Source organism: Balaenoptera acutorostrata, chromosome X (genome assembly GCF_949987535.1).
Source record: "Balaenoptera acutorostrata chromosome X, mBalAcu1.1, whole genome shotgun sequence".
In the NCBI taxonomy this organism is placed as follows: Eukaryota; Metazoa; Chordata; class Mammalia; order Artiodactyla; family Balaenopteridae; genus Balaenoptera; species Balaenoptera acutorostrata.
Genome location: NC_080085.1, coordinates 36,670,482 through 36,690,228, shown reverse-complemented (window position 1 = coordinate 36,690,228; position 19,747 = coordinate 36,670,482). Strand labels below are relative to the sequence as shown.

Sequence of the window (19,747 nt, the reverse complement as noted above, 5' to 3'; positions counted from 1 at the left end):
GAAAAAACAAAAACCAAAAAACTAAGTTTTATTAGAATATATATTCTAGGGCTTCCCTGGTGGCGCAGCGGTTAAGAATCCGCCTGCCAATGCAGGGGACACGGGTTTGAGCCCTGGTCCAGGAAGATCCCACATGCCACGGAGCAACTAAGTCCGTGTGCCACAACTACTGAGCCTGCGCTCTACAGCCCATGCTCCGCAACAAGAGAAGCCACTGCAAGGAGAAGCCCGCGCACCGCAACAGATTATCCCCCGCTCGCCACAACTAGAGAAAGCCCACGCACAGCAACGAAGACCCAACGCAGCCAAAAATAAATAAAATTTTTAAAAAAGAATATATATTCTAATTATATAAAATTTGTTCAATAAGAAGCAACAGAAAATCTTTTAGTCAGAAGCAAGTATTGTCATTATTTTAGCATTCCCTTCTATGTATTTTCAAAATAGTTGAGATCATTCTACACTAATTGTAACCTGCCCTTTCTTCCACCCATTAGAGAAATTATTTTCTCCACATCCGTTATAATTGTAAATGGCAGCTTAATATTCTGAGTACAATACATAAAATTATTTTAAACATTAATATAGCTCCAATTCCAGCTAGAAGGAACAGGGTGAACAAAAACTAAGTCAGAGGCAGAGTGTGGGACGCACCTGGACAACAGCATATTCGGCTACTGTTTAAGGCATGAGAAATAAAAGCTGCAAAGGTAGACTAGTACCACACCATAGGGGCCACTTAATAGACTGCCATTAATTTGGTTGTATTATAATTTGGAATATAGAGATGATTCTGCCATGAACTACCTGAAGCATGATAATGGTATTTGGAACAAATGATAAAGGGTAGAGAACAGTAGACTCCATTCTAATTTTGCTGCATCAGCATTACCTAGGGAGCTTTAGGAACAAAAAAGCAAAAGCAAAACACAAGATCCCTGAGGGAACCCCAGAAATTTTATTAGGACAGTTGCCCCAGAATCACTTCCCAGGTACTTCTGTTGCAACCCAGCTGGGAAACCACAAAAGAAAAACTAGGTTCCGAGAGGACAAGGACTACACCTGAGTTCACTGTTACATTCCCCAATGCCCAATACTCAGCAGACCCCAAATCAGTTTTTGAATGAAACTTAAATCAACCTTTGCCTTGCAAATGTCTACTAAATAACCCACTAGAGCCTATCAGGTGACTGGGTCAGAAGTTGAGGCTCCGAGACCTTTTGGCATACCATTAATCAACTGGTGTTAGGTAAATGAGATGGACTGTTGAAACCCTAGGTGTGGAGTGCACCCATATTAGGATGAGTGGAAAATGAAGAATGAGAATTTCCAGCCCAAGATGGAAGAGGTATTTTTTATTCTACTTTTCTCTTTTAAAAATGTCATCTTCAGTGTTACAAGGAAAAGAGGGGCAACCCCAATTATAAACCATGACTGTATCTGCAAAATACAATAAAATCAGAACTGAAACAGGGCATTCATCCACAGAAAACCCAAGTGTCACATGGCTAACAGTCCCACCTAGTGATCCTTTGAAGAGGAAGGAAATTAGGGATGTGGTTGGGTGCCCAGAGGATAGAGATAACATCAGTACTTTATTCTTCATCCACCAGTTCACTAGCATTTGGGTTGTTTCCACTTTTGGGTTGTGAATAATGCTACGAACATTCACATGCAAGCCTAAGCTGTAGATTCTTTCTCCTGGGTAGAATTCTCCTAGGAGTAGAACTGCTGAATCATATAATTCTGTTTAAAAAAAACCCCAAAACCTCCATGTTTAACTTTTGTTTTGAGACACCTCCTCTTAATGTGTTGACCTGTTGTTTCCTCCCATAATAAACGTTTCCATGTCATGAAATTTTCTTCCACAATACAGCTAAACATAGTGCTGTATCAAAATAATCTTATTTCTGGAATTACTCTAAACACAACCCAGTCAGATGTAGGTAGGGAAAATGGAGATAAAAATGAATCAGAAAGAAATGGAGAAGTCACTAGAGGAGAGCCGCATTAGAATCAGACTAAACATGCTGAAAAGTAGACTATAAACTGACATGAGAAGCAGCAGCAAAGCAGTTTAAAACATACCCAGAATCGTGTTCAATGAGAACAGAAATGTTGAGGAAAAAAAAAAAAAAAATCCCAAACTGAACCCGTAACTGCAGTGAATGAAATCTCTGCAATCTGGTGGAGAGGGGGATTAAGAGCAGTCAACACCCAGATATCTTAAGTTACTGAACTTCAGAATGCACCTGTGACCACTTCAACCAGGTCACTTAAAAAGGGCAAGAAAAAAAGCCATCGGAACAAATTTACGTCTAAGCATCAAGACACTGGATATTTTCAAACATGACCCCTGTAAATCGTTTTTTGAAAAATATTATCTGATGTTGAAATTCAGCTGAGATGGAACTAACCCAGGAACACTTTAAAAGTGGGGAAATAATGAATTTATGTATTTAAGTATCTACAGAAATGTTAATAAACTTGGGTAAACATCTGCTAGACTAGAAATAATCTCAAGAATTTAGGCAGTTCCTCCAGAGCAGTTATCTTGTGTTCACTCCTCATAATTTACATCAAAGGGCCAGTGAACCACGCTTAGAATCCAATTTCACTCTATTTGAACCACCTTCAGCCATTTGACTCTTTTCCATCTTGCCATTCTAAGGCAACCTCTTTCCACGCTTTCGATTAAGTTGACTCAACTACCTTCGTATCTCCAAAATCAGTATAGCATATTATGCTCCAAAATTCTGCCCTACAAATTTAGGCTTGCTGCTCTGAAATTACGACTGATAAGCTCCGAAAATATAACTATCCAGAACCAAGTATGTCTTTACAATGCAAAAAAGTTCTTAATCATACTGTAAAACTAGAACTCAAAACTGCAACAAAAGGTGAATACATGTACTTTCATTAAGTGAAGCCATACCAAATTGCCAACATTTGACCATTTTTGACCCCCAAAACCAGAATAACCGTTTAATTTGGTTCATCACAACTTGTTAGAAGTTATCCAGTTAAGGCTCTCGTATCATCTCCTGTTAACTGGCAGCAGCTGCCTGCAGCAATGTGTGGTGAAACTGGATGTCAGCAAATAAAACTAAAGGTAGACAAGGCACACCCAGGCCATCTCTATCAACCTGACCCCAAATACATTCTTATCCCTAAGTACTTACCACACTTGTTAGATTACTAATACATTTGAATTTTACCCAATTCATTTTTCCACTGTTCAACCATCCTTTGTATCAAGTGCTTCCAAGAACAGATTCCCCCCCCCATAAATTTCAAACTATAATCAATAAGGTGTATAATAAGGACCTTTTAGATTTCCATCTATTACAAAAATCCTTTTTTCACTCTACTCCAAACACACACCATCTTCATCATTTATTAAAATTGCACCAGAGTAATTCTGTATCCAAGAGGCATTTCAAAATCAGCACTGGATGGCAACCCCAAAAATTACATCTTACAACTAACTCTTCAGGCAAGAGCACAACTTTATTTTCACCTCTAATAATAAATCACAATTGACAACAACAAAAGAAACTGTGCAGTTCAACTTTTTATTTTAATAAAATCAGAATATGCACAGCACATGCAGTGCTAGCATCTAAACTAATACAATAAGCAATTACTAAAGCTACAGTGACTTGAGGTTCAATCTTCACATTCAGCAAGTTTAAATCCATCTTATGTGATTTTTGAAACCTTATAACTGAAAATATTGCTTGCTGATAAAACTTGCTCAAATGCTATCACTGAATGTACAAGTCACTGATTATGCCAATACAACAAAGATAACCACATGTTTGAGGATTGCAATGAGCCAGACATTCACTGAAAAAAAAAAAAAATACACACAACGAAACAAAACTCACACAATATCTGAGAATCTGGACACTTCGTATCAGTGTTTTGAAGTGTTTCATTAATATCTTAAGACAAGTGTATCAAAACCTTGGCATGATTCAATTTAAAGTCGCCAATTTTATTTTTACTAACATCAGAAAGTTATGGCTACACTGCCAATGCCGGGTCTGCTTAATTTGACTTAAGAGTTTAATATGACTTAACATTAAAAGCTCACACTACCCCGAAATATATAATTTCACGCATACGGTGACATTCAACATTCAAGTGCCAGTGTTTTTGTACTGTCTTTTGGTCAAGTTTCTTTAAACTTTCAAAGAATCACTTTTAGGCTTACAAAAATAAATATTTGTCAAAATGTTCAATAAATATTACATAAAACTAGCAGCAAAAAGTATCTAGAAATCTGTCGTGTGCAAATAGTTTTCTTCCCAACTATCATTCCCATGGTCCCAAATAAATTTTAGAATCTAGTCCCATCCCCTTCCTAGACAAGCTGCGTTCAACAATCTCCAAGAGACAAAATAAGATTGGAAGTATAAGGACACGCACACAAGACATATATATAAAATTCTCTGAATGTGCAATAAAAGAAGTACTTTGTAAAAAGTTATGGGCAAAATGTACAAGGGCCTAAACCTAGACTAATTGAAATAGCACCATAACAAATGACCTCAATACTGTCAAGTGCACCTACTTAATAAAAGTTTTAGAACAAGGCACAATACACTTGAAAATCTATTGCACTTTAGGAAATTTTTGCCATCTTCCTATGCCACTGTAAAAAGATTGAGCGTTTTGATCACCGCATTCTGGCCACAAAATTAGCACAGAATTCAAAGTGGCAGAGGCATTTTAGTGGTGGACAATGCTCATCTTTGGCCAGATTTAGCATAAACAGACTATAAATACAATGGAAACCTATGCAACTAAAACTGACTAAAACTGCACTGTATAGCAGAATTGACACCTTGTGCAGTTATGTACATATTTCCAACCTGTGTGATCTCAAAGATTTCAGTTTGTTACTCTTCTGGAGCCATTTTTACAAAGTCTATAGTAAGCCAGTTTAACATCTCAACGCAGCTTGAACAGAGTAATGTAAATCGGCATTTAAAATAAAGCCTGCTGCATTAATTCTTCCTGTTCATACCCTCTTGACCAAAAAACATCAACACTAGCATGCGTTATTAGACCAAAAATCATCCAGGGCCCTAATGAGGGCTGGTCATTGCTGTGGTCAGCCATTCTACCATTTCAGTTTCATTTATGGCAGGCATTTAAAAAGTCTAAGTAGATGAATTCTCCTAAAAACCTATCTCAAGTTATCAGACCTTTAAACTTTCCCTGTAATAGTATGCCCACATCTGGCTAGCTCATAATTAATGATCTGCCTAAACATTGAAAGAGGAATTGCTGTATTTACTTGCATTAACTTTGAAAACAGTGCTTTGAATGTATGCATGTATTCATACATCACCTCATCATGACTGGAATGGCTTGTTTAAAGACTATCAGGTTCTAAATACCTATCCAGGATAGAGTGAGCAAATCAGAACTTTAACTTAATACAGTTTGCCACATTAGAAACTAATTCCATTAATATGCTTCAAGACGTTTGTTGTTTGTTTTCCCCCAATCTGCAAGTATCAAAAAGCCCTAATGCAGGCTACCGCATAAGTTTTTTCCTTATAATATTTATGGATGAATCGATGATTCCTGTTAAGTTGTATCACACCTGTGTGCCAAGGTTTGATTTTAGCCCAAGTTCAGTATATTTATTTTGTCAAAACAATTGGTATCTTGAGCATTACTGAGCCAACAGGACATCAAAATAAAAAGTTGTCTAAAGTTAAAGGCACAGTACATTAACAAACAAATGATCCTCAGTCACAAAATTATAAATGCAGTTTGGGATGGGGGTTGGGAGGGGAGTTAATCCAAACTACAGCAATGAAGTCTTCAAACCACCTTCTGAACAGGGCTGCTGATTGTTCCTTTCAACTCTTCATGTGACCTTGAGCTCCCTTAAAAAAAAAATTTCAGTGGAGAATCACAGCTGGTAATGTACTGCGAGTTCTTGAAGCTACACAAGGTATAGTCTGGCTAAGTTACATGTGGTTTCCATATTAGCTTGTTTGGCAGGGTGACCTACTGCAAAGCAGGTTCAGTTACCCCACCAGTCAACCCCCTGGGAGTTATAATTTCCTCCATATCCATCACTGTTGTAAAAGCCTCCATAGCCACCTAATGAAAGATTTAAAAAAGAGAAAAATTAATTAAGTCATCCACTATTTAATACAATCTTTCCCTTCTTTATTTTTGATGCAAAATTACAGAAAGCAATCTACAGGGCCGAACTTCCCAATATTTAAATTATGCTTTGAAAAAGATGGAAAAGAATAAAAACCCCTTCCCAAAGATATGAGGTTAAAAATAAACATTACCTCCACCAAACCCTCTGCTGCTGCCATGGCCGCCTCCACCACTGCGGCTGCTGCTGGCGCGGCTGCTGCCAAAGCTGGAACTGCTGGGACCACTACTCTGTCGATAGTCTCTGGCACCAAATCCTCCACTGAATCTACTACTACAAGGACAAAATGTGTTAGAGTTCACATAAAGATGAAATTCCGACCAGATAACCCAAATCTTGTTAAAACTTCCCAATGACCAATATCTGATTTTCCAATTCAAACAATTCCATCCAGCCCTATCTTCCCTAATAGTGATTTTTAAAAGGCCTTAGCTGTGAAAAGGCTGACACCAACTTAATGTCACTTAAATAACCTTGAAAAGTTAACCTTGGACATAGCACCCATCCCCATCATTATACACCATTTGTTAACTCACCTTTTGGATCGTCCACGACTGCTACCCTTGTAGTGGTGTTCATAAGCCATGTTTTCTAACCAAGATGGCACTTCTTGTTTAGCTTCAACAAGAAGATCCAACAAATCCTTGGTAATATTTATGTTCCTCTCATTAAAGAATGAGGTGGCAAGGCCTAAAACAGTTCCAAAAAGTACATAAATTAAGGTCTTCCATAAAGTAGCACAGTATTACTTTCATATTAGAGTATTAAGTAGAATACTAAAAAAACAGCACTATACAAAAGCACTACTATTTGCTATTTAACCAACTCAAAGTTCTTTGAACAAACCCTGACTTTTCCTTCCACTTCTGCTAAGATATATCTTAATCGCATTCCTTGAAAATAGGAGTTCTTCTAATAAGATCCTGAAAGTTCTTTGCTGCAAGAATCACACTGAAAATCAGAAACCACCACACCATCAAGTAACCACACACTTACCAAGGTTTCCGACACGTCCTGTACGGCCAATGCGATGTACATATTCTTCAATATCACTGGGCAAGTCAAAATTGATAACATGTTTCACATTTGAAATGTCCAGTCCTCTTGCTGCTACCTAGAAAATAACTTCTGTTACATATGGTCCATTTAAAAGAAAGCAAATAGTTGAACATGGCGACCTTGAGAATAAGATTATATTATACATACTGCTGTAGCCACTAGAATCGGGCTTTTTCCTGAGCGGAACTGATGAAGAGCCTCTTCTCTATCTCTCTGAGATCGGTCTCCATGGATACTCGTACAGGCATATCCTTCATGGTACAAGAAATCCTCTAGAGAATCTGCACCCTTTTTGGTCTCCACAAACACTAAGGTCAGTGAATCTTTGCCTGAAGTTAAAATATTACAAGGTTTCTGTCACTAAGAGTGGCTTGGTTCTCTTTGCACTTAATAAACTTGCAAATAGAGGCAATTAAAATAGACCCTTTCAACAGAATGTTTTGGATGAGGAGGAAAAGCAATAAAGGTGATCCAAATGGATTTATTACCTAAACCACCAGAGTGATGCTAAAATTATACCTGTTGCATTTAGAAGGTCAAGCAGAAATGACCGTTTGTCTGACTCTTCCACCCAGACTACTTTCTGTGTGATGTTCTCAGAGGTAGAGCCAACTCTTCCTACGGCCAGAAAGATATACTCATCCAAGAAATCACGAGCAAGCATCTGAAAGAAAAAAAATTATTTTATTATCTATTGAGATAAACAAATTCCTAACTAAATAAGATTTGCAGCATCAAACAATACCTGTATTTCCTTCGGGAAAGTAGCACTAAACATCATAGTGTGGCGAACTCCCTTTGGTGGCATAGTATCTTGTTCAACGATCCTACGTATTTGAGGCTCAAACCCCATATCCAACATCCGATCAGCTTCATCTAACACCAAGTATCTGCCATGAAAAAAAAAAAAATCCAGTTTAGAATTTGAGGAGAAAAGACAGTTTTAATACAGCTGTTTCTATAAGCACAATTAATTATTCATTCAGGTAGTTAAATTCCTCACACCACACAATTTGACCCATGTACGTGAGACAAAGCACAGGATCTTTGCCACTGAATAAATGGTCCAAGACAGTACACCCAAATTAGCTCTTATACTTGACTCTAGTCCCAAAGTCTGGTCATTCTCAGACTCTACTAAAAATGTCACTGATTTTTCAACATTAAAATTACAATGAGCAAACTTTCTGGAAAAGCTGGAAGACTAAAATAAATCTCTTCTCCATCTTAAAATTTATGGACAAGTTCCACAAAACTAATGGCCAGTAATTTTTTAAATTAATGCATTCCACACATTTAAAAATTAACATACTTGCAGAAGTCTAATCCAATCTTCCCTCTTTCCATCATATCCACTAGACGTCCTGGAGTGGCTACTAACAAGTGGCATCCACGTTCTAAGTCTCGAATTTGCTGACCAATATCAGCACCACCATAAACCACGCAAGGACGAACTCTAGATCGGTATGAAAACTGTAAGCAAAGAAATTTTATCAACTTTAAGGCCAAGATTTTTACATGGTCATAGAACACTGCATCAGAATCAATGAGAAAGCCGATGATCTCTGAAATGCATACTTACTTTCCTGGCTTCCTCGTAGATCTGTACAGCCAATTCTCTAGTTGGTGCTAACACCAAGGAGATTGGGTATTGTTTGCGGCGCCCATACCGTCCATTTTCCTAAGAAATAATTTATAAGTTAAACTCTTAACATCCTTTTTTAAAGGTTCATTACACATAATTCCCTTCTGTAATTCACGGATTATATGTAAAAACTGTTTCTAATTATATAGGTTAGAATACAAGTCTTACTGTCATTTAGAAAGCTTTCTCAACAGCTACCTAGAAGGTTCTACAATCATTTCCCATTTTATATAGAAATATTTACCTTCATGGCCCTCAAAGCCTCGCCTGGACCATCAGAATAAATCTGACTCAAGATGGGCAAAAGAAATGCTGCAGTTTTTCCAGACCCTGTTTAAAAGAAAGCATATTCATTTAACCACAGAAAAACCTGCTTATTATTTTTGAATATATATTGGTAGATGACAGTGTTTTTTTTTAACTGCCCAACAACTTAACAATTAATTAGCAATTTTACTTTATTCCCAAATTAATTTTCTAAAAATTAATGGCTAATTAAAAAAATACCAAGTGACAACTGATCAATCTGTAATAGGAGTTAGCAAACTAAGGCCCAACCTGTATCTTTGTAAATAAAGCTTTACTGGAATACAGCTGTGACCAATAATTTTACATATCATCTATGGCTGCCTTCATACAACAGCAGAGCTGAATGGTTGCAACAGAGACCACATGGTCCATAATCCAAAAAAATATTTTGTTCATTTACAGAAAATGTATACCAAACTCTGGTCACTCACAATGTAGTAGTATTCACTTCTTCGCATTTGTGCAAAGAGAGCAGAAATTCTGTCTCAAAACTGGTGTCAATTTCAATTTTTTTAACACTTCCTTGAAGGTACTGTACATACTGATAATGTATAAAGGATGACATTCTCACTCTTCCATAGGGAAAGAAAGATACCAAATTATTCAAGTGCCATATATTTTTATTGGGAGAATCTTGTCACTCTTTCAAACTGGCCAAACTCACACAGATATAATAAAGCCTGTTCTCAATTCAGAGGCTATAACTACCCCCATTCCCAAAAGATGGGAGGTAAGGACCCTTCCCTTGGCCACATTCCCATGGATCGCAAGCTATTCTCTAATCTTATCCTTCTTATCCCAGATACAATAATGTTATAGTGCTAACTTTCCCACCACTGCAATCACAATAACCTATCCCTGTTGCAGCAATATCAGGGTCATGACTTTCTATAGGCTATCCCCAAGACACCCTAATGGAAACACTAGAGGTAATACAGGATCCAAAGGGCTAAGACAAAAGAGATACCATCCAGCTACTCCTTATCTATATCAAAGTACACTAGTCAGGCTACAAACAGGACTCGAGCTTCCTCATGAAATTTAGATACTTCATGCGTATTTTTTTGGTATTGGTTTTATGAGAGCAAGCAGAGTTAAGGTATTCTGGACAACTTTTTATTTTATCAAGTCTGCTTACCTGTTTGGGCACAAGCCATCAAGTCTCTCTTCTCTTTGATAATAGGAATAGCATGCTTTTGCACTGGAGTCGGACGAGTGTAGCGAGTAAGCTCAATGTTTCCCATAATAATTTCTCCCATCTCAACATCACTGAACTGTCAAGAAATTCATCAGGGTTAAATAGGTAGAAATGCTACCTGGAGCCATTTTGCTTTATACAAATACAATGGGGGAAAAAACCCCTATCAACCAACTTGTACTTTAGTTTACAGCTGCTTTAAATAAAAGTTATCGTGTTACATTTTGAGGGGCAGGGGGAAAAAACAACAACAACAACCCCCTAAGCTTAACCTACACTAGAAAAGTTTTTGGGTTCCTCCCATGTCTGACCTATTTTCTATTTCAAATTTTAGTAATGGTAACATTGAACTCAATCTCCCCCTTTCCACAAACCAACGAGGCAGGCTTTTAGAGTAACTTTAAAAGATTGTTAACATAAAGCAGGCATGGTCTATATAGGCCTTTAGGAAGCCCATCTCATCTTGATGTGCTGTGAAAATACTTACACTTCCCTCTGTCTTAAAGGTCAAGCAAAAATACTTACACTTTCAATGTGTGGAGGACAGTTGTTGCCTGTTGCCTCAACTGGAATGTCATCGTATTTTTCAAAGTTAATCCCGGTGTTGCCTCCAGAAAAAAGTTCTCTGGAATCAGAAGATCTGTAAGTTTGTTATACTAGCCAATAAGGCTTCATCACAATTAACATACATTTCAAAAACTTACTGTTCCAAGCGTTCACTTGGCGGGAGTGGTTTTGACCAATCATCTTCATCTGATTTGTCACACCAGCGACTATTTCCGCCACGTTCATATTTTCCAAAGCCACCTCTTTCACCACGGCTGCCAATGCTGTCATAGTCACCTCGTCCACGATCATCAAACCTGAACAGCACAAGCAATTAATCAGAATCTTATCATTTAACCATTATCAGATTCCTACCACTACTCTAGAAACTGTGCCTGAAGAGAAGTTCATTATGGCTAATTTCAAGGATGTCAACAGTCCAGCTCAGGCTTACTCTTATTTGGACAAATAAGGCCCTCTAACCAGATTGTATCATTTACGTATTTTCTAAATTCAGTATCCTTCTTTATTCTTATTACACAGGCGTCATACATGTTGAAATTGAATCACGTCTTTATACTTGAAACTAATAGAGTATTGTAAATCAACTGTAGTTCAATAAAAACAAACTACGCTTGGGAGGGGCGGGGGGGGGGGGGGGAAGAATCAGTCTTATACACATGAAACCAGCATATAACTTACACCTTTAAATGTTCTCATCCAAATATTTCTAGTGGTAGGGAAAAGAGGAAAGTATCACACCAAATATCAATTGTCCCAGTTATATCAGGATGCTACTTAAAGGACAATTCACCTGTGTGACAAACTTTGGATAAAAAGGTAGAAAATAATCCTTACCTGAATTAAGATGTTTTTAGTTTTAGGCCTGTTTTCGAAAAATCAGGACACAGAGGACTAACCACAGCTATTAGGCGCATGAGGTCAGTTCACCACACTTGTGTAATCAAAAATATAAGGTGTTTAAAAATCGTCATATAGAATATCCACAAAAATGTCAACCAAATTAGGCCATTCACTAAAACTCTTTTAAGTAGAATATGTAAAACTAGAGAAATATAAAAATAACTGATTTCATTATGCCAAAAGGCATGTTCTTCTAATTCTTGAATAACAAGTTCAATTTAGTAGACCTCTTACAGTTAATACATAAATATGATTAAACAGACATAATACCAATTTCTAAATTGTTGTATTGTACATGTAAAAAAGGCAAGAAAATAAGAAATCACTCACCTTCCCCTTGATCCACTTCCACGATCACTGAAGAAACTAGACTTCCCTCTTGAATCACTACGGCAACCAAAACTGCTGTATGCATCCTTATCTTTACTAGAACTCCACCCTGAACTGTCTTTATCATAGAATCCTTCAAAAAAAAAAAAAAAAAAAAAAGCAAACCCATTTTATTATATTATTTAGAAAATGACAATACTTTAAAACATGTTTCCGAATCTGAAGCCCTCTAACTGACTATCCCGTCTCTGGACCAGAGGGACAATGGAAATATTCCTACCACGGCACTAGAATATACTGTGCACTAAACAAAGCAATCGACAGTCTGAAAATGTTCTGAATGAATACCACTTCTAAAAGGTCAATAGCTTTGCCTGTAACACAATGATTATGGTATTGTTACATGACCATCACAATTTAACTTCCATTCATTTTATAAGTGTGAATGAGTTTACTAGGAGTTACCATTATTTCAATGTCTCTTAAAAGTGACATTCATTTAAAACATTAAGAATGTCAGTTTACTTGGATTAATACAGTATTTCTTAGTTTCAACAGTAAAAAGTTTAAGAACAGTGCTCTGTTCACATGAAGTACATACTACCAGATGAGAATTAGGAATATATAGAAAAAAGGAAAATCCTCATCCCTACACAACTCAGTGTAGACAGGTTCCTAGGGTACAGCTATAAACATTCAGTAAGAGGGGATGACAAAGGTGTAAATTATCCCAACAGGTAGACGGTTTAAAGACAAGTAGAGGGTTTAACTAGCTTCAGTGACACTTTATTAAACAGTCAGAGATAGTTTATAAGTTAAGTTACTTTCCTTCCACCTCCTGCCTCTACCAGCCAGGTGATCAACAGTCTTAGCTACCAATAAAGAGCTGAGTTAGATTTCTAAGATCTCTTTCAGCTCTAACTCCTATATGATACTGCCTCTCTCCCTGCTGATTCCTGTCATTGCAACAAAGGGAGAAAAGCACTAAATATACATAGGAGTCAATTTCAGCTACTGCATTCTAAGAAATGAGCACCCATGACGATAAAGACTCTACAGTAAATAAAAGCAATGATATGATATCTGTAAAACAGGACTGATGATAAATATCAGATGGTTTGTTATAAAGATTAAATAAGATGGTGTATTAATAGCATTTGATATAGGGTTTATCTTACAGTAGACAAAGTGAATGCTGGCTACAAATAAATACCTATGGAATCCAAAAAAAAAAAAAAAGCAATGATATGATAGCTAAGAAATTATAATACAGATTTTATATTCCATGTATTGCCAGGGACAGTGAAGCTAACACGGACTACCTATGGATATGGAGAAACGACAGCAAACCATGTGCTTCTGTGGACTCTCCACCCTTCCAATCCTGCCTTCCTTATCCACTATCTTCCCTCTTCTTGCCCTTCAGTTTTCCTGACCTTCCCCTTTTCCTCCAAATCTCAGATCACCTATTTTATGGAATACACAGCACCCAAACAATTGTCCAATTGTCCCATAATATGAGCCATATACTAGTTCTCTGTCACTTATTTACAAAGTTAATGGGAAAAGACCAGCTGTTGTGATACCTTTTAGACAAGACCCTTCAAATGAAGCAGTTAAGGCAAAGAGATGAAGCCAGAGAATCACTCCCATCTATTGGGAGCGTGCCCAATGCTTGTTAACTATCCCCAATAACCCCATCTTCATTTTGGCACCTCTGCAAGACAGAAATAACTGGGTTGTCATCACTATGCAGCAGTTTGGTTTACACAGTAATGGGTGCCCAATCACCTTTTTCAAATTGAAATCATGCTGTGAATGATTACAAACACAGGTTAAGCACAAGACTAATGAAATTGTACAAAACCATGCCCTTGGCCTCAGAAGAGTTGGACATAGGAAATGCAGTTTTCCACTGTCTGACATTAGATGAGTTTTTCCAAAATGAGTAAACCCTAATATCTGAAATAGTTCTGCCAGTAGCAGAGGTGAGGCACAATGTTTACAGACTTCTCCAGGTGTCTCATTTTCCCTAGGCTCCAACTTCTAAATGCAGCAAGAATTAGGTATACCAAGTTGTTCAAAGGACTTACCTTTAGTAGCTTCTCTGTTCCTTAAGTGAGGAGGAATATAGCGCCCTTCTAAAAGAAATTAACAAAGTTAAACTTCATATTCCATAAAACTTTAAGTTAAAGCTTTTTGGCCAAAATTTGTGCTATTAAAAAACAGTCCTGGAAAGAGATTTTTTAAATCTATAGTCCTCCAGTCTGACTATGTACTTGGAAATTGAGAAGTGGGGAAAAAACAAATCTACTTTTATTTTAAACGGGTTAATGCGTTAATAAGTAGAATTTTAAAAGGGAAAGGAGAACTTTCCCTTTCCCTAGGTTTGACTTGGAACCTAATAGTTGAAATCTACAAATACATAAATTTAACTTGTCACTAGTGGTTAATTTAACACAATATTTTAAAAGGCCTGCTATGATTTCAGAGAATTGTCACAAACTAACAGAGTTACAACGTTAAGTATTACTACAATAACCTAAAAAACATGTAACAAATAAATCATTTAACATATAGCAGAAGTGTTACTATAACAACCCAAAAGTAATAAACATGTAACTAGCCACTAAGAGGCTTTTTTGTTTCTACCCTGGTTAAGTTCCAAGACATAGAATACATATGTAACATAGGAAAGTTGCAAGAGGGGGAATGATTTCAAGGAACTGTGAATTTTAATTCGAGACTTGCAGAGTTTAAGGAAAGTCAACTGTTTTTCTGTATGCACAAGAATACAGCCTAGACAATGGATGAGAATCAAAAGCAAATAATGTATATATCCACCAAGTAAAGTCAACTTGCTTTATTACTAGTTAATCTGCAATTTAACTTTTTCACTTCTGGGTTGAATAAATTATTAAAGATCTCTATTAGAATGATCAAGTCCTAAATGATTCTTAGCATGCCAAATAAAGTGAAATTTAAGACAAATACCAAGTAACTGTGCCCAGTGAGGCCCTCCTTGCCTAAAAATGAAGACCTGCCCTTTACTATGCAACAAAGAGAGCTTGAAGAAATGGTGCTTTCAGACCTTACATACAGCCGATACACATTTTTTTTTCTCTTTTTGGTTAATAGGGTAGGAAGAGACCTGAGCCAAAGCAGGTCTATTGCCAATAATAAACCACCAAGATCCCCTACACCTTAATACTAATCTCTACCAAGTATCCAAAAAACCCTTTTAAGAAAAAAAAAAATTAAAACTTCTATATCTAACTCTTCAAAAGAATACAACAATTCAGCATTTAAAATCCTAACCACCACCCCAAGATTCATTATGACCTTGTTCTATTATTTTTTTTTTAATATTTATTTATTTGGCCGCACCAGGTCTTAGTTACAACATGCGGGATCTTTAGTTGTGGCATGCAGGATCTAGTTCCCTGACCAGGGATCGAACCCGGGCCCCCTGCATTGGGAGTGCAGATTCTTAACCACTGGGCCACCAGGGAAGTCCCTAGCTTTGTTCTATTATTAAGTCTCACGTTCTTCATGGGAAAGGGATAGCTGTAGCTGATGAATGTGAATGTTCCCTTTATTCAGTTTAATTCTGGTAGATTCACTCTAATAGTGATATACACATTCCCATCACCTTTAAGCTGGGCTCAGGATTCATAATGGACATAATCAAACCCTTCTAGAGATAATTTGTGTTTTGTATAAGGTCCTTAATGATTGTTTTCATTCAAGAAAACTATTCCGTTTTGTTATAAAAAGACCACAAAGCGGGACTTCCACTGCAAGGGGCATGGGTTGTACCCCTGGTCGGGGAACTAAGATCCTGCATGCTGCGCGGTACGGCCAAAAAGAAAAAAAAAAAAAAAAAAAAAAACCCCAATGCTACCCACCTAATTCTTTACACAGTAAAAATTGGCAGAGAAATTCTTAAATTTTAAACAAATCCAACGAAATATTAAGGTATTAAAGCTCTAATACTCAGTAACACAGCATTGTAAATCAACTATATTTCAATGAAATAATTTTTTTTTAAAAAGCCCTAATATTCACAGTAAATCCATAAAATGTTTTACTTACTGCTGGCGGTACTTCCTCCACTCTGATTATCAGAAGAGTTCAGGTCTAGGCCAGCAAACTAGAAAAGAGTTAAACTTTGGTTAGCAGCCCATGTGCAGAAATATTACACTAAGAGAAAACTAGTCTTGCTCTCTAGCATTTACTAGCACTAGTTGCCCTGTCTGCCTCACCGGGGATGTGAAACTCTTAAGGAGAATGTGACTAGGAATGTGCTTCGGAGACAATTAGGTTGTAAGCAAATGCAAAATACTTTACTACAGTACTACTGTATATACTGCAGAAGGTACCACACCAAGATGGTGGTGCTATCCAGGAGAAACTGGGTCCAAATTTAAGTCATTCATTCAAAATGAATCTTCCCTGTAACGTTTTCCATAGTAAAAGTTCAAGAAATTTAAATTATTTTAAAATGTCAAATAGTCATTGGATTCATTTTGGCTCCAAACATTTGGAAACAAATGTTTTCAATGCCCCCAGCTTTCTACTTGGAATTATTTTAAACCTACAAAGCACACCTGAAGAATGTCAGAACAAAAATTTTATCGACCATTTCGTAGTTCCTTTATCCCTAAATACTGCACAAATATTTTAAATTAGAGTAGCACTCTTCAGAACAAAAATTAATATAACCACCACTTACTGAGCACTACTAAGCACAACCCTATGAAGTAGGTACCTACTTGTTCTCCCACTTTCACAGTTAAGTTCAGAACACTTCGGACATAAATGGCACAACTGGCATTTAGTGTCCTTAATGAGTAGGACACATTTTACTGCCTTTATCTCCACGTCTACCCGTCCCTTTACACTGGTAGCTCAAAGCCTCAACATTCTAAAAAAGAGATCTATCTTGTTCGCATTCTGTAATAACTAAGCAAACTATTTACAAGCAATAGGGGGAAAACTATATGTGCCAAAAGCAGTGTTTCATTTTTTTAATGTACCCAGTCACAGCACTATTGCCACCTGTTTGCAAAGGTGATACGCTATACCATAACGTTTGAGTTCTCTGTTAAAAGCTCAAGGTTATACTGTCAAATTGCAAGCATCATCAATGGAGGCACCGAAAATTGGAAGCAGATGCTAAATCTTGAAAAAAAATGAGTACGGTAAGGCAGCTCATTTCCTAATTTCTATCAGCAAAAATGCTGTCATGTTTTCTCGGCACTAGTTATCTCAACAACAGACTGATACTTTAACGCACAATAGGAACAAACTTTCTTTTTGCACTTGTTGTAGTACGTTTTGTTATTAATTTTACACTTGGCAAACACTAAATGCTACTGTAAACTGTTAGGATTACGTTATTGCAATTTTCTCAGTTGTGAAATTAGCTTGCTGCTTAATTCTAACGACTCTGCATACTTTTTCCAATTACTTCGATTACAAATTTCATTCCTGCCTAGAATCTTAAATACAGCACTACCTACACGGCAAATGTTAAAAGTGGGAACAGCCTAGGCTCTTGATAACAGATTTTTTATGTCTCTGCTCCATTTAACATATGACGCGTCAGCAATTTGGAGAATTCAAACTGATTCATTAATGGAAAAAATGCCCCCCCCAAAACAGGTCACTAAGTCCTTAAAAACATATTACACACGACTACATTAAAGTCTACTGACAATTCATTTGCGTCACTCGACTTCGTTTCAGAATTTCGGAGCTCGTGGTAGGCAGAAGTTTACTTAAAGGCAACAAACATCGCACTGAAGAGCTTCTCTGAAGCGCGGTGCCACTGTTGCTGAGGGATGCAGACTTCCTGCCACCTCAGCCCAGAACCTCTCCTCTACCTCTAAACCCTTAGAAGAGGGCGTTCCGGTTAAGACGACAGACCCGGAGCCTCTGACCTATTTCAAAATTTCACTCCACAAGCAGCAACAAGTCAACAACAAAATTGTTTATTTCTCCCCAAACCACATTCCGGGTGTTTTCCTCTGGCCGAGTCCCTAATCAAACGCCCGCATCAAAGTGGCCTAACCCTGAGGACACTCGTACACTCCGTGGCACCCCCTCCCCCCAAACGACGCGCGGCCCTGGGCTAAATCGCCACACAGTGACTACCGTGAGCATGTGAAGCGGGGCGGCCGCAAACCCCCCTGACGTCTCCCCACCGCGTTCAACCTCGAACTCTAGAGCCCGGCGCCACCGCGCACGCAGCGGCCCATTCTTCCCTCCCTCCCTCCCTCCCTCCCTTCCCCCTCTCCCCCCCCTCCCCCCCTAATCTTCTGCGTCACAAAACTTTCCACTCCGGAAACGCGGCCTCACGGGCCGTGGCTCCCGGCCTGCGGAAGCCGGGCTGGAGCGAAAAAGGCCTGCGGAAGGAAGCCCGGGAGGAACAAGATGCCCATCCATCCCCGTTTCCGGGCCCTCGGCGGCCCGGCCTCTCCCGCTCGTGGGCCGCAGCGCCGCCCAGCCACCCGACACCACACAAAGGAGGCCGCCGCCATTACCCCGCGCGAAGGCCACCCCCCGCGCCGCCCCCTCCCACATTCCAGGGCCGCGTTCCTCCTCCCGCTCACACGCGCGTGCACACACACACGCCAACGCCGCTCGGCTCTGACAGGAATCCGAGCCGCGCACGCCGCGACCGCCGGAGCCCTCAGGACCAAAAAGGTCCCCATTCGTGAACCGCCGCGCCACCCCCCCCCCCATGGGTCACTAGTCAGTCGAGGTTCGCGCGTGCGCGCCTCCGCGAGAGCGCGCGCCCCCTCCCCCTCCGCCCGCCTGCGCACGCACACACAAAAGCCGCCATTGTGCTCAGGCCGGGGACAATACCGCGAGCCAAGCAGGGGCCCCAGCGACAGCTACAAGTAGCATTCCTGTCACCTTCCCGTTCCCCCACAGCCCTGGGGCATTCACACTCACCAGCCCGAGGGACCCAGCAAATGGGAACTGAGGATACCAGCTAGCACTGCGCCACAAACCAGGTTAAGTGAGGGGAGGGAATTCATGCGGCAACAACCCTGGTAGGCTCCTTGCGGCTCACCTGCTGGTCCAGCCCGAGCGCATTTTCCACCGCCACATGACTCATCCCTGAAGAGTACCGAGAACTCGGAGTCTTCCGCTGCTGAGCTAATGTGTTTGGCTCACCGCAAAGGCCCTCTCACGGGAGAACTGCGGCTCTGAGGCGCACGGCGCGGCCACGGATCTAATATACCCGCTGGAACGGCTGCTACGTCAGCACGTAAGACGTGTGCCCTCCCTCTCACACCCGCACTCCTCCCGCCGCTACGACTTCTGCCTAGCTACTGCGCTCTCGTTTAGTCCTAACCTCGCGGGATTTCCTAGTCGGTCGCGTCCCCGGCTCGTCGTCCTACCTTGGCACTGAGAGCGCCAAATGCTGTCCTAGTTCGCTTGAGTTCCACTTCCCATGTCCTCCGCTATTACCCTAGCCAGGTCTAGGTCTCGAGATCTCGCGAGAATTCCTCACCTCCCGCTTTCC

At 39.3% G+C, this 19,747-nt stretch overlaps 1 protein-coding gene across 4 annotated transcripts; it reads right to left on the bottom strand.

The window, feature by feature from the left end:
* Positions 1-3,491: 3,491 nt before the first annotated feature.
* On the bottom strand, positions 3,492-19,448 carry DDX3X (DEAD-box helicase 3 X-linked). Of its 4 annotated transcripts, none has more exons than XM_057537900.1 (17): positions 19,292-19,448; positions 16,303-16,360; positions 14,301-14,348; positions 12,208-12,340; positions 11,112-11,270; positions 10,933-11,047; positions 10,348-10,483; positions 9,145-9,230; positions 8,838-8,936; positions 8,568-8,728; positions 8,001-8,145; positions 7,775-7,919; positions 7,403-7,584; positions 7,193-7,310; positions 6,733-6,886; positions 6,330-6,469; positions 3,492-6,129 (listed from the first exon to the last, which is right to left on the bottom strand). In XM_057537900.1, exons 1-17 carry the CDS (start codon positions 19,334-19,336, stop codon positions 6,050-6,052), a joined length of 2,004 nt encoding a protein of 667 aa, XP_057393883.1. In that variant the 5' UTR covers positions 19,337-19,448; the 3' UTR covers positions 3,492-6,049. The 4 variants fall into 4 exon arrangements, with proteins under 4 accessions (XP_057393883.1, XP_057393884.1, XP_057393885.1 ...); XM_057537901.1 differs by having other exon boundaries at positions 6,330-6,466; XM_057537902.1 differs by having other exon boundaries at positions 10,933-11,032; positions 19,292-19,447.
* Positions 19,449-19,747: the final 299 nt, after the last annotated feature.